Here is a 14604-nt window from a genome sequence, read left to right on the forward strand (position 1 = left end):
TCTGGCAGTTGCTGTCTCTCTCTCTTTCTGACAGTCAGTGTCTCTCTCTGACTGTCTCTGTGTCTTTCTCTCTGACTGTCTCTGCAGCAGCCGACAATGGCTCCTCTATATGGTGGTTAATAAGTGTATTTTGGAAATTGCTGGGTGAAAATTTTGTCTCAAAACCAAGTCTGTGACGTTCCCTGGTACACAGAGGGCGGCTGCGCAAAATTTGGTGATTGTAAACGGAACAGTGCAGATTTCTTTAGCTGACATCCACACACATACACTCAGCTTTTTATATATATATATATATATATATATATATATATATATATATATATATATATATATGATACTAGCTGTAGCTACCGGCCTTGCCCGGGAAAGTAGATAACTGCTGGGTTAACAAAAATATTTTATTATATTTATTCTTTCATTAACTGTCTGTTTCTGGCACTCTCATTCAGTTACTTTTTCTGACACTCATTCGGGTGACTCAAACCTAGTTTATGATGTTCTCTGAGCGACTGTGCAAAATTTGGTGATTGTAAACACGACAGTACAGGTTCCGTTAACGGACATAGATACATACACTCATATTTAAGATGTATATGTGTTTGTCATCTATAAATGCATGTTTTTTGTGTAACTGTGGTTGGATTGTGAAGCCTTTTTCTTACTTCTCTTCTTATCAGTACTCACACAGACTATTCCACCTTGCCAGGAACTTCCTGCACTGTGTGTCAGCCAGATGTGCTGCAGCTGAGCCTGTCGTGACCGCGCAGAGCTCAGACAGCTAGGGAACAGTCAGAACGCAGTTGGTACAGGAGGACGCTGGTACAACTGTCTAAGCATGGAGCTGACAGACCAAGGCCTAACTAAAAAGGTGAGTCCCAGAACCTAAGTGGAAAGCAGTTTAGGCATTATTGAACAGGAGTGTGAGGGATGCAGATAATCCAGACAGTGAAGACGTTACGTTATAATTAGCAATTACATATTTTCTAATGATAATGAAACTATGTATACCTTTGTCTATTGATTCATAAATCTCCTTGGCCTCATAGCATGTGATTCTATCTGGTCTAGGCCATCTCTAGGGGTTGCAGCTGCACTTGGTTTGCAGAGTTTTAGGGGTACTTATGGGCTATCATGCAACATAAAAATCTGGTACTGAAGTAATCCTACTAACCCATATTATTATATTCAGATTTTTCGACTGCTTGGTTAACGTAAAATAACATCTAAAAGTAACACTTGTGTTTTTTGTCTCACAAAAAAATAATTAAAAAACAATAAAATAATCATATATAACCCAAAAAGGTCTTCCTGCAAAAACCCTGAAATATCTCATTTAAAAAAATAAAATCTTAACTGCTATCAAAAAGCGGCAATACAAACACAATTATTTTTTCGAGATGTATCTATGTATGTACAGTGTCACTATGTATATGCACATGTTTGTACAGACAGTCCCCTACTTAAGAACACCCGAACTTACATACGACCCCTAGTTACAAACGTACCTCTGGATGTTGGTAGTTTACTGTACTTTAGCCCTAGGCTACAATAAACAGCTATAACAGTTATCAAATGTGTCTGCAGTTAAAGGGGTATTCTCTTCTGGACATTCACATTCAGTTTCATTAATCTGCCATATATACACATTTCTTCCATTAGATGATATTGAAAAAAATTTACCTGTGTGAAAATAATGGGGGTGATTTACTAAGGGCCCGATTCGTGTTTTCCCGACGTTTTACCCAAATATGTCCGATTTGCGCCAATTGTACCTGAATTGCCCCGGGATTTTGGCGCACGCGATCGGATTGTAGCGCATCGGCGCCGGCATGCGCGCGACGGAAATCGGGGGGCGTGGCCGAACGAAAACCCCACCGATTCGGAAAAACCGCCGCATTTAAAAACCTAAAATGTGTCGCTCGGGACGCGCTTACCTTCACCTGGTCCAGCTCGGTGTATTCCGGCGCGTTCAGATGATTTTCAGCGCAGCAGCGCCACCTGGTGGACAGCGGAGGAACTACCTTCATAAATCCCGTCCGGACCCGAATCCTGTGCAGAGAACGCGCCGTTGGATCGCGAATGGGCCGGGTAAGTAAATCTGCCCCAATTTCTCATAAATGTAGTCATGTGGTCCCTTAGAAACAAGACTGTGTCCTTGGATACGGCCACCTCTGCTGGAGTGATTGCACAAGGAAACAAAAGGTTTCTGAATATTAAATGTCCTGGAGTTACTGTATGTCCCACAGCCGTGTAATGAACACTGAATGAACGCTGAATCCATGTGGTCAGGCAGAGCTCAATTGCGCATATCTGGCCACCGCTGCCAAAATGTGAGGTGGTTGTATCCGAGGAAGCCAACTCATTTCTAAAGGACATCATGGCTACATTTATGAGAAATTATCTTCACACAGGAACATTTTTTTTAATAACATCCAATTGAAGAAATGTTTAAATATGGCAAATTAATTAAATTAAATGTGAATGCCCAGATGGGAAAACCCCTTTAAGCTCTATTGTTAATCCTGGTTCTTATGACAATCTAACATTTTTTAAATCCAATTCTCAAAGAGACCAAAAAAAATTTGTCTTGAGCTACAATTATAAAGTATACAGTTCCGACTTACATACAAATTCAACTTAAGAACAAACCTAAGGGAACATATGTTGTACGTAACCCGGGGACTGTCTGTATATATATCCATTGCTCACCATTGTCACATGGCTTTAAATAGGCTTTTGTGGAGCCGAAACGTCGCTGTTCACCTTGGTATTGGAATAAAGAGGATAACTCACTTTTTACCAATATCAACCGGATTGCTGCTCTTTTTCAACTTACATGCGTGTATGTGTGGATATGTATTTGTGCATGCATATGTCTGCGTATATGTGTTCATTTGCATATGTGAACATGCATATTTGTATGTGTGTGATGATATGGGTATGTATATGATCTTTTAGTTCTATTTGCACAGAGGTTATCTAGGGACAGTACTTATTAGAGGTGTATATAATGTGATTATTTATTTGTGTAAGGTCCAGTTCACCTCTCCATCCTCCTGTCTATTGTTTATAACAGCGAAAATAGAGCTGCATCACCCCTCATTTTTGACAAAAACATGATAGAAGAAGGCTTTTGTCCATGTATCCCTATGGGAAATGGAAGGAACAAGACCTTCCGTATACCTTCCATTTTTAGTTTCTGTTTTTTTTATAATGGAAAATTATGCCTCTTCCATGATTTAAAGAAGAAAAATAGCAATGCAGTCCATATTTTTTCTCTCTTTTTCTCTCCTTTTATCTATAAATAACAGAAGAATGACAAAAGGAATCTCTCGGGAATGGAAGTTGAATGATGTTCTTCCATACTTGTAACACAACGGGGAGAGTAGAAGGAATGAAGACCTTCCATAAATGTAACACTATGGGGGATAGAGGGTGAATGAAGACCTTTTATACATGTAAAACTAAGGGGGATGGAGGGTAAATGGAAACCTACCAGACATGTAACATTATGGATAATGGAAGGTGAATTGAGACCTATGGTAACACTATGGGGCACATTTACTTACACGGTCCTGCGGACTTCACAGAAAGTGCATTGTCCGACGATAATGCACTAAGATCGTGCAGCCGATATCCTGCATGTGTCGCTTCCCCGCTCAGGTCGGCCGGAGTTCACAATCTTCTTCCTGGTGTATGTAAGTGCTTGATGTTGCGACACAAATCTAACGCTCAGTCCGAATCAGTTGGATCATCTGACGCCCCCCCCATTTCTTCCGCATTAAAGCCAGCGCAGCTCCGACACAATCCCCAGTTAAATAAATGTCGCAGCAGTGCAAATCCCGAAAACATCGGTAAAACCGACGAAAGTGCGTCTGCGGACCCTTAGTAAATAAGCCCCTATGGGTGATGGAGGGTGAATGGAGACCTTCCAGATATCTAACACTATGGAGAATGGAGGGTGACTACAGACCTTCTCTATTGTAGCGCACAAATAACAGTTACAACTAGACATATCACATTTATATAAGCCCTGATGCACATGAACATTCCTATGTATGTCCCATGTATTTTTATGGGTTCATGCACACAACACTGCTTTCTTTGGCCAATTCTATGAGCCGCCTGCCTGAGCCGCAATACTCAGAGCAGGTCCTACTCCTCCCGAGTTTTGTGGCTCAGGCAATATTTTCACCTGTCATCGGCACATGAGTAGATTCAAAAGCCAATGACACACAGACCTCAAATAACAGACCACAGAGATGTTGTTTGTGGCCTCTAATGAGCACACATTCATATGCAGGAGGCCTCAAACCAAAACCAAACATAACGCGTATACTAAGAAACAACCATAACGCTTCTCAAAAGTGGTACGAACTTTAAGGAGTTGTCTGGGCTATAATTTATTTTTTAATATAAAATAATAAAAAGCCCTGTCACCACTGGCCGCTGTTTGTATATACAGAACATATATATTGGTAGCCATGCATCTGCTACATTCTGAAACTCATTCCGTAGTAGTTATGTGGGGATCGACACAGCACCACTTCCAGTCTCTATATAGGAACAGTGGTGGGCAGCACCACGGCTGAATGGGAGCACCAGGGAGGGTGTGTATCTGTTCTATCCCAATTCTATTACCCCCAAAGCCATATATTAAAAACAATAATCCCAGAAATCCCCTTTAAGAAAAGTAACAAAACATTTAACCCCCCTTTTCCACTGACAACACACAAGCTTCCCTCGATTGATAACAAACACAATCCCTTTCCCCAATGACAACATTCAAGCTCCCCTTCCCCCACTGACAAAACACAAGCTTCCTGTTACCCACTGACAACACATGCACCCTCCTCCACTGACCTCACACAAACAAACCTTTTCCCACTACCAACATCCAAGCAATTATTCACTAAAACTCACGCCCCTCCCCCACTGACAACACATAAGCTCCCCATCACTGATAACACACACTGCTCCCCCACTAACAAACATCCTCCCCTTTGACAACACCCAAGCTCCTGCTCACTGACAACACACACTCCCCCCTCCCCCACTGACAACACAGACACTCACTCCTACATCACAATACACAAGCTCCCCACCTCATTGACAACACACGCTCCCCCCTCAATCACTTACAGCACACACACTCCCAACTCCCCACTGACTAGACAAATGTCACAGGTCACATGTCACCTCCTGTTTCCTGTTCTCCATGCTGTTTCTCCTGGTAAGCACCACATGCCGGAGTGGGTCTCTTAGCTTGTGGAGGGGCTTGATGGTTTTTGCAACTGCACATGGGACACTTTCCACAGAAGCTGAGGTGTGTATATTGTATGTTCTGCAGCAGATAAGCTTTATATTACATGGTACTGCAGCAACAGATTTGTGTATTATGAGTTTCTGCAAAAGCTGTCAAAATAACTTGATGGGGACATTGGGCACGTTGCTACAGGAACAAAAGACTTCTACCACTTGCCGCAAGAGATCAGGGAAAAGGTGAGTACATTTTTTTTTCTTTTAACCCTCATTGCCAAAACAAGGGAGGAGTGATTTGCTCATAATGGGCGCAAAAGAAGGGGCACTTTTTATGTATGGGGGCAAAAGAAGGGGTGCCTTCTAAGAATGGGGGAAGAAGAGAGGGGAAGTTTATAAGATTGTGTGCAAAAGAGGGGGCATTTATTAAGAATGGGGACAAAAGAGGGAGCACTGTTAAGCACAGTTGCAAAAGGGCTTGTGTACTAAGAAAATGGCAAAATAAGGGGTACTTACTAAGAATGTGAAAAAAAGAGGGGCACTTATTAAAATGGGGGCAAAAAACAGGGCATTTACTAAGAACAAAAGACTCAAAAGAGGGAGCAAGTGACAAGCAAATCTAAATGGGGCACTTAAGTGGGTACACGACCTAAGGCCCCCTAGACACCAACATTGTTTTAGAACATTTGCTAACCAATTTTTTCTACAGCTAGCATGCATCCTTATTTTAACCCTGTTGGTTAAGGTTAAAGGAATTGGGGAATTTTACAAGCCCTGATTAATAACCCCCATAATGCTTATCATCTCTCCCAGGCTGATCACAGGAAACAGCATAATGTATTTGCGGCAAGAAAAAACACATGTAGCCAGGGGAAATCCAGCATCCAAAAAGTTTTGACAAAAAAGCTGTTAAGACGTATTCAAAAATGTAATTTTCATAATTAAAAAAAAAAAGGTGAAGGAACATGGACACGAAAAACAACAACCAAAAATCATGAGGCAAAAAAAGACAGCGGTGACGTGTTTTGGACTATTACATGTTAGCCCTTCGTCAAACCTAGCTTGCTGTAACCCACACAAAGTTTATGTAATTGTGTGATGCAAGCAATGTGGCGGGTTTCCGGCGTTACTGCACTATAAACCTCCATCCCTCACAGCCTAGCCAAGACGGTATTAGAATACCATCTTAAACAATATGGCAATTATGATGTTGTTTTGCAAGACTTTATCATTATGGTTCTCCCTTTTTTGTTATCAATTTTTTAACATTTAACTCTTAAATTTTACATTCAAGAGTTAGGATGTCCAATGGGGGCCAGCTTTTCCCCGTCTCTGGCAAATCTCTACATGGCCCTATGGGAAGAGCAATCCACAGAATCCTTACATACAGGATATTGCATGGTATGGAAGGTACATAGATGACTGTCTCCTGGTCTGGTTTTCAGACCAGGAGACAGTCAGTCATTTCATTGATTATATTAACACCAATCCATATAATCTTAAATTTACCCATGAGTATCAAAGTAAAGAGATTCAGTTTCTTGATATCTCACTCATTGGTGATACAGACACCAACAAAGTACAAACTTCTTCGTTCTGTGAAAAACCTCTGGTAACACCTTATTACATTCTTCTAGTTGCCATGCCCCACACACCATTAAAAATCTCCCCATTGGGGAATTTGTAAGGGCTAAAAGAGCTTGCACTTCAGATATAAAGTTCAAACAAGAGTGTCACACCATAACACAGAGATTAAAATCCAGAGGCAATACAAAAAACTCATGTAGAAGGGTCATCAATATAGTTAACAGCAAACCCCGTGCAGCTTATTTATTACCAAAAAATAGAGCCACGCAAGAAAGACCCAGACTAACATTCAGCACTCAATATAGTTTTATGATATAACCAAGATCAAAATGAAATACTTACCGATTTTGAATCATGAACCCACCTTGAAAAGTATTCTATCCAATGGGGTCTCTTATGTATACACCAGAGCCTGAACTCTTGGAGATATTTTATCTTCTAATACATTTGTCGATAACCAATCTAAAAATACGTGGCTCCAAACCAAGGGTAGGTATTGCTGCGGGGGTGCACGATGCAACATATGTAAGTGTATGTGGAAGAAAAACTTCCTTTTCTTCCCTCATTACCAACACTGTATATAGCATTAGAACATACATTAATTCCGAATCAACCTATGTGGTCTATTTGATACAATGTTCTAAATGCTCCCTCCAATATGTAGGATGCACTGTCCGCAAGTTAATAGATCGGATTAGTGAACATATTACGGGTGCCAACCCTAATACAATCACCAGCACTCGACATCTATCAGGTATATCAAAACACTACAAGGACACACATGCAGGATCAATGAATGGTATGATGGGGATAGCCATTGAACAAGTCGCCTCCCCCAACAGAGGCGGAGACCGGAAAAAATTACTTCCATCCAGAGAAGCATTCTGGATTTTAAGTTTAGACACACGGTTTCTAAAAGGACGGAACTATAAACAAGATTTATTATATTTCTACTAGATAACAACTTTTAATTGTTTCACCTGTAGTTCTCAAGTCAGAGAGTCTGGGTTATACCTCTCATTGGGCGTGTTATCCTCACGCCGGAAACCCGCCACATTGCTTGCATCACACAATTACTTAAACTTTGTGTGGGTTACAGCAAGCTAGGTATGACTAAGGACTAACTTGTAATAGTCCGAAACGTGTTACCGATGTCCTTTTTTGTCTCATGATTTTTGGTTGTTGTTTTTCGTGTCCATGTTCCTTCACCATGTATTTTTTAAATTATGAAAATTACATTTATGAGTATGTCTTAACAGCTTTTTTGTCAAAACTTTTAGAGTAAAAGATCATATTAAGCCTCTTTTCCCCAGTATGTAATGGTTGATAACAGAGAGCATTAGAAGGCATTCATCTGCCTGTCAGTCATCTGTTCCCTCGTCTGAAATATACATAATATATAGATCACAGATAGATAGACCTATATTTTTCCCATTGTCATTGTAATGCTGCAGGTCTAGCTGGCTAGTACAAGCCACATACGCATCTCAGATGTTTTGGACATTTTTTATTAGGAGAGTGAACTTGTCCTCTCACTCAGTGTCTGCGGTTTATTATGCACAGACCTTATTCTCATAACACCATGTGGCGGAGATAGAAAACAGCATTAATACTTGGCAACATCTCCTGCATCCACATAGCACTGTTTCTACATCACCCAAGATCCTACTTATTCTTAGTAAGAGCTTTCAACTAACAAAAATCAGTGCAAAATCAACAAGTGAAAGTATCCATAAACAGGAATTAACACTGAATGTCAAACACAGGAAGAAATACATTCCAAGAATACCCGCAGAAGCATGAGGAGGATAAGAGGCTTTAACTATATAAAGGTTATTTGATCAAGTGATTGGGGGAGATTTATCAGGGCTTGGACACCAGTTTTCTGGAATACAAGACTTGACATAGTTGCAATTTCTTGCACACCACCAAGAATTGTTATTATTTTCCCCCTTATACCACCTCCATGCCAAGTGGGTGTGGAGGGGCGTGAAGGTGCAGTGGTAAGTGGTGGAGTGGGCCTGAGCATTGGCTATTACCTGACCCTGTTTTGGTGATGGTCGTAACAGGCTGACAGCCAGAGCCTCCTAACATATACGGAGCCGCAGAGGGGTAGGGTTTATATCATATTCTGGCGCATGATGAGCCAGTGTATGATAATTCCTCCTATATTGTCTATTAAAGCCAGAGAGCTACAGAGCTACCCTTGTCACAAACCAATTTTACTATAGGTTCCCATCCATAGGGGTTGGCAGTATTATAGTAGATATATTTTTTCATAAAGGATGCAATATTCTAATAGATAATATATGAACATACATATATATGCATACATTATGTGACTTAAATATTGTGGTATACACTGACATTTCTGCTTCTTACCTCTTCTTACCTCTTACACTTTAAAACCACAATTAAGTTGTTGGCAAGGAAGAAATGTATCTCTTAGCTGAGACCTAAGAGATAGCTGCATATAAAAAGGATGAGGAAGAGTATTTCTAGAACTACACAAATATTTTCACTTTTAGTTACAACTAAATATTTGCATTATTCTCTATGTGCAGTTTGAATCTAAATTAAAAAAATGGAGAGAACTTTGACGGACAACCACCTTCTTTAAACAGGTGACTAAATGATCAGCTGATGACTACTAACAGCACCCTCAACAATCAGGAGATTGTTAGACCCTTTCACTTCAAATTTTCCTAATGTGCCCTCGATACTACATAATGTGAAAATAGAAATGTTAGCAAATTCATCACAAAGAAAAAGAAATTGCATGGATATACCGTAAGTCTTCAGACCCTTTGCTGTGACAATTCAATTTTGGGGGCGGGGTAGCGGGGGAACGATTTTCAGCAGCTTGGACTAGTCTACTCAGATTTAAGGGAAAGCTGAATGGAGCAAAGTACAGAGATATTCTTCAGTAACTTAGCCAGAGCTGAAGGTTCACATACCAACAAGAGAGTGACTCAAAGCACACAGCCAAGAATACACAGGAGTGGCTTGGGGGCAAATCTACTAATGTCCTCCAGTGGCCTAGCCAGAGGCGTGACTTGAACCCAAACAAACATCTGTGGATATATCTAAAAATGAATATCCTCTGAATGTTCACATTCAACTTGAATTGTACAAAAGAAATTTGGGTGTGTAAACCTAAATGCAGATAGAAAATAAAAAAAATATGACTTGTGAAAGTTGAGCATGGAAAGACAATGAAAGTGTTTTGACCTGAAAGCCCAAACAGAGTGTGTCTTTAAGGTGTTAATAACTTCAATAACTTCACTTAGGATATACAGGTACCACTGTATTCTGCCAAGTCAGAACCTTTAGATAGTTCTTTAGGTTAAAGTGTCCATAGGCCTGGTTTTGTAGGTGATGGGGGTCTTGGGGGTGTTACCAGAGACCCTCCATTTTGCATCTTCACAGGCTATTACACTGTCTCCCTCTCCACCTATGCTCCCTTAGTACTTCCATCTTCCCTCTGCCTGATATAAACTGACGGCAGCAGTGGACGTTACAGAGCACAGGGGAAGTTCTCCTGCACTGTTTAACAGTGAATTTACAACTTGATAACACACTCACTGGTATAATTTAAAAAGTATAATATAATATTATATTAAAATATAAGAAGATTACCACAGCCCCAATGCCTGGATCCATTAGTAAATGTCCCTGGTTTATCATGCTTGATCAGCCATGGGTTCATGACAATGCAGTAGTGTGTGCTGCCTTCTTTAGCTCATAGAGTATAGCCCATAGTGTGACAAACAGTGAATATTCTGCATATTATCAAAAGTGATTGGTTGAAAACATATCTTGGACTCAATAACACCCATGGACAGGTGTGGCACTGTGTGGCACTGTGTTTGAAAACCAAAATCCATGTTTTTCTAATCCTGCACAATTCTCTTACATTTGTTGACAGTAAAGATTATCATGTGATGTGATACGTTTTGTTATTATTTTGCACAATGGACATCAAGTAAAACAAGTTTTCACAATGCAAATAATTTACCTTTTGTTAGATATCATAAGTATAACATATCAACAATGTCTTGTGGTAGCACTGTAGTACTGGGGGCTGCACCAATGTGCCAGCCAATTGAACAGTTTGTGGCTCTTATGAAGCTGAATTGGACAAGTCTGTGGCTGCACTGTCCAAAAGAGATAAGAGTGAGGGGAGCCATTCTTGCATTGTCACTTGCCCTGCCATAACAGAAATGGCCTGTCATTTACATTTAGCCTATGTTTATCCCAGTACCGGATTATAATATAGGTGGTTTGGGCGGTAGCCTGGGGCCCATGGCCACCCAAACCACCACCACATTGGATACTCTGAAGGACCTCCATCCATAAAATCCTTGACACCTGTTCTCAGTACACATGTACAAGAGCCATTTCAGGACCTTTCAAGTTCCTCTGATGGTCCAGAAACCGAAGATTGAAAACAGCAGAAAGGGGTCCCACTGCATGAGGTCTGGCTCGCTCCCGGAGCTTTGGGCTCGTGCTCCAGGGGCCACGGGGCGCTGTAGGTGCTCGGGGAGTGAGTATGTTGGTTCTGTAGCTTTGTGATTTTTGTGGAGAAGGGCCACCGATGTTGTCATGTGTGTGGCTGCAGTTTGCGGGTTGTCTGGCTGGGTGAGAAGCGTGGATTTGCCGTTTTGTTGCGAGCTTGGCAGAGTTTGGGGCCTGGGTATTCTTGCCTGGGGCTGATTTTTGCCTGTGTCAGACTGTGATGTGTCGGAGTGTGCGCTGGCAGCTATGCATCCTCAGTGTGTGTGTTGGCATGGATGGAGGCTTGCGTTTGCGGCGATGCATGGTTTGGATGGATGTGCTGTTGTTGTCTTGTCATCTTACTTTGTCTTGTTTTGTACTGTATATATGGAGAGTTTTAGTATTATACAACTTTTGTGTATGAATAAAGTTCGTATTCATCCACAGAAGGGACACATCCCACATTCTCCAAAAGTTTGATTCTAGTACCATATCTAGGAAGTGGATTCCAGACTTGTAGGTGCTATAATATTCATACAGCCAAGTGGCAGTCTTAATCCGCCCCATATTACCAACTAGCCACCCAGTAGAAGAAAATGTCAACTAACAAAAGGTAATGTGGGAATGCAGGGAATTGCTCTAGTGAGGTGACGTGTGTTGAGGTGGCAACATTGTCACAGGAGTTGTTAAAGTGTGACTCCTAGGTGATAGGCACAGACTTCTCATGGCTGTGACTTTACACCCCTGGGATCTGTAATGTCTCATAATCCCGGCTGCCTGTGTTTACGTCCTCATCTGAGATGTGAAATCCCCCTCCTAATCTCATTATACACAGTGTAAACACCCGTCTGTTTCTCAGCTTGCCAGCCGCATAGTATTGGCTCACTCACTGCCTGACTTGTGTTTACCACATTAGATCTGTTTGTGGTTAAGCAATTCTGAAATCACATGATGAGAGACGCAGCTAAGTAGCGAGGAATGGAGCATTGTGGGAGATTGCCAGGAAACCATTTTTATGGGCTGGGAGCTTTAGTCACTTATCAGTATTGTCATCCGATTGTCAGGAAGGTGAAGTGAACCAGGGGTAAAACAAACAAAAACTGCAGGGTCATAATCCAAGTGCTCTGGTGATTGTGGGGGTCTTCATCACTGGAACCTTTCAGCAATACTTTGATTTATGTGAATCTCTTTTTCCTTTATACTTTGTATTTTAACAAAAAAAAAGAGCGAAACATCAGAACTTTGTCAATATTTTTCCTCTATATATGTTTACTGAACCAGAGGAAAACATCTTGAAGGCAAATCTTATGAATCTGTATCTATACAAAATATTATCTGAGCATAGCAAATGATTCAAGACTAGATTTTTTTAATTAGTTCATCTAGGTTCTACAAAGCTTTGTACATAAAAAGCCCCTAACACTTTAGCTGCTCTTTGAGCTGAAAGCTATTTTTCCAACCCCTCTTGATAAACATAAAGGTGGATATTTATCAGGACCTCTGCGCAACGCCAGTGGCGCAGAGGCCCTGAAATAATGGCAAATGCTAGCTTATTGCTAGCACGAGCGCCAGCGTATAATAAATATCCCCCAGAGACTGAACTCAGCCAAGGACATATATATATATATTTTGTTTAGGGAGAATGGAGTAAACTTCTGCCCATCTCCTTCATTTATGGCTTGAAAAGAAGGATTAGAAATGTTGAAATCCAACATGTCTGCCCCTTCTTTCCCCAACAACTGGCAACCACCACCTTGTACATCAGATGAGATGGTTTATAAAAATCCTATCCATAAACTCAATAGACCCCCACAAATTATCTGACTTGATTTTTTTCTGCTGTTTCTTAATGTCTTTGCACATAACTAGTACTCAGCAGAGTCAGAAATTGGTCTACTCCCATGTCTATATATGCCCACATCAATGTCCAAGTTGCTTAAAATCCAGAAAAATTCTTTTTGTATTGATGTCCCAGATGATGTATATATTTGGAATGGACCCAGTACCTTGGCAGTAATATGCAAAGTTTATCAGACTTAAATACTGTATAAATGAATGTATTAAATACTAAAATAATCCAATGAAAACAATAATAAGGTTTTAAAATAAGACCTCGTGTCCCTCTGTATTATAATTTTGGCAGATAGAGGAGATGTATTGCAAAACTAGTATTAAAGCTCCCTTTCCTCTTCTTAGCCATCAAGAACTGTATTGGGCTGTAAGGTTTCCTTAAAGGGGTTGTCCACTCGCAGCAAATAAGTGATATGGTTTGTGTAAGGAAAAGTTATACAGCTTTCCAATATACTTTCTGTATCAATTCCTCGCTGTTTTCTAGATCTCTGCTTGCTGTCCTTATTTAGAAAGCTTCTATGTTTACTTCTTGTGGATAGAAGTCTGTCCATGGTCTTGTGATGGACACTCAGGTGCTTGGCTCATTATAAAACATGTCTGTAATAATAACGGTTCATACACCTGCAAGCCCATCACAAACCCATGGACAGATTTCTATCCACTGGAAGTAAACATAGAAGCTTTCTATATAAGTACAGCAAGCAGCAATCTTGAAAACCATAAGGAATTGTTTTGGAAAGTATTTTGGAAGATTGTAAAAAATTTCCTTTAACAATATCAGTTATTTGCTGAAAGTTGACAGCCTCTTTAAGATTTAATTTTTTGGTGAAGTATAAGACGTAGGGCACCATAATCTGCTGTGTTTTTTAGGGAGTTAATGAATGTGGGATTGTTAGATGGGCAGAAGTATCACCAATGGGCATCATGACCTGGATGGACAGATAAGGTCTTACATATGATGTCAGTGAGCACTGCCTGTTACTATTTAAGGAGCTCCCTTTATTCTTGATCATTATCCCCATGACCAGTACTTCTTAAAATGTTCCTCTCTATCTTCATCCTCCAGGGCTGGGGAGGGGTCAGCCACGTATCCCGCCTGCACCTCTGGAGGCCTGCAAACTATTTACTTAGTATTTCTTTTCCTTCCATTCCAGAAATTCTTGTATCCTTCAGCAGTAGCATTGAGGAGGAATGACTCCTTCCTTATCTCTACCATTCAAACATTGACATGAAAGCTGCACGCTGCAGAGATAACATGGAATCCTGCTCGGAGTCAGACTCCTGGAATGAAAAGCTTAGGAAGCAGCAAAATCTATTTAATTAAAACATTGTTCTATGTCAGATGAGCACAGTCCATCAAATTTATAAAGGGCCATGTGCAGATTTAACATTGGAGTCCTGAAGCTTTTT

At 40.6% G+C, this 14604-nt stretch overlaps 1 protein-coding gene across 2 annotated transcripts in view; it reads left to right on the forward strand.

Moving 5' to 3' along the window:
- Window positions 1–712: 712 nt before the first annotated feature.
- Window positions 713–14604, forward strand: part of CASS4 (Cas scaffold protein family member 4) — a 52988-nt gene continuing 39096 nt past the window's right edge. The window contains exon 1 of one of the 2 annotated variants that reach the window (XM_072110687.1): window positions 713–868. In XM_072110687.1, the coding sequence (XP_071966788.1) occupies window positions 836–868 (33 nt within the window). In that variant the 5' untranslated portion in view covers window positions 713–835. The remainder of the gene's footprint in view (window positions 869–14604) is intronic. The other variant, XM_072110689.1, reaches the window with a different exon arrangement.

Source organism: Engystomops pustulosus, chromosome 6 (genome assembly GCF_040894005.1).
Source record: "Engystomops pustulosus chromosome 6, aEngPut4.maternal, whole genome shotgun sequence".
NCBI classification, from domain to species: Eukaryota; Metazoa; Chordata; class Amphibia; order Anura; family Leptodactylidae; genus Engystomops; species Engystomops pustulosus.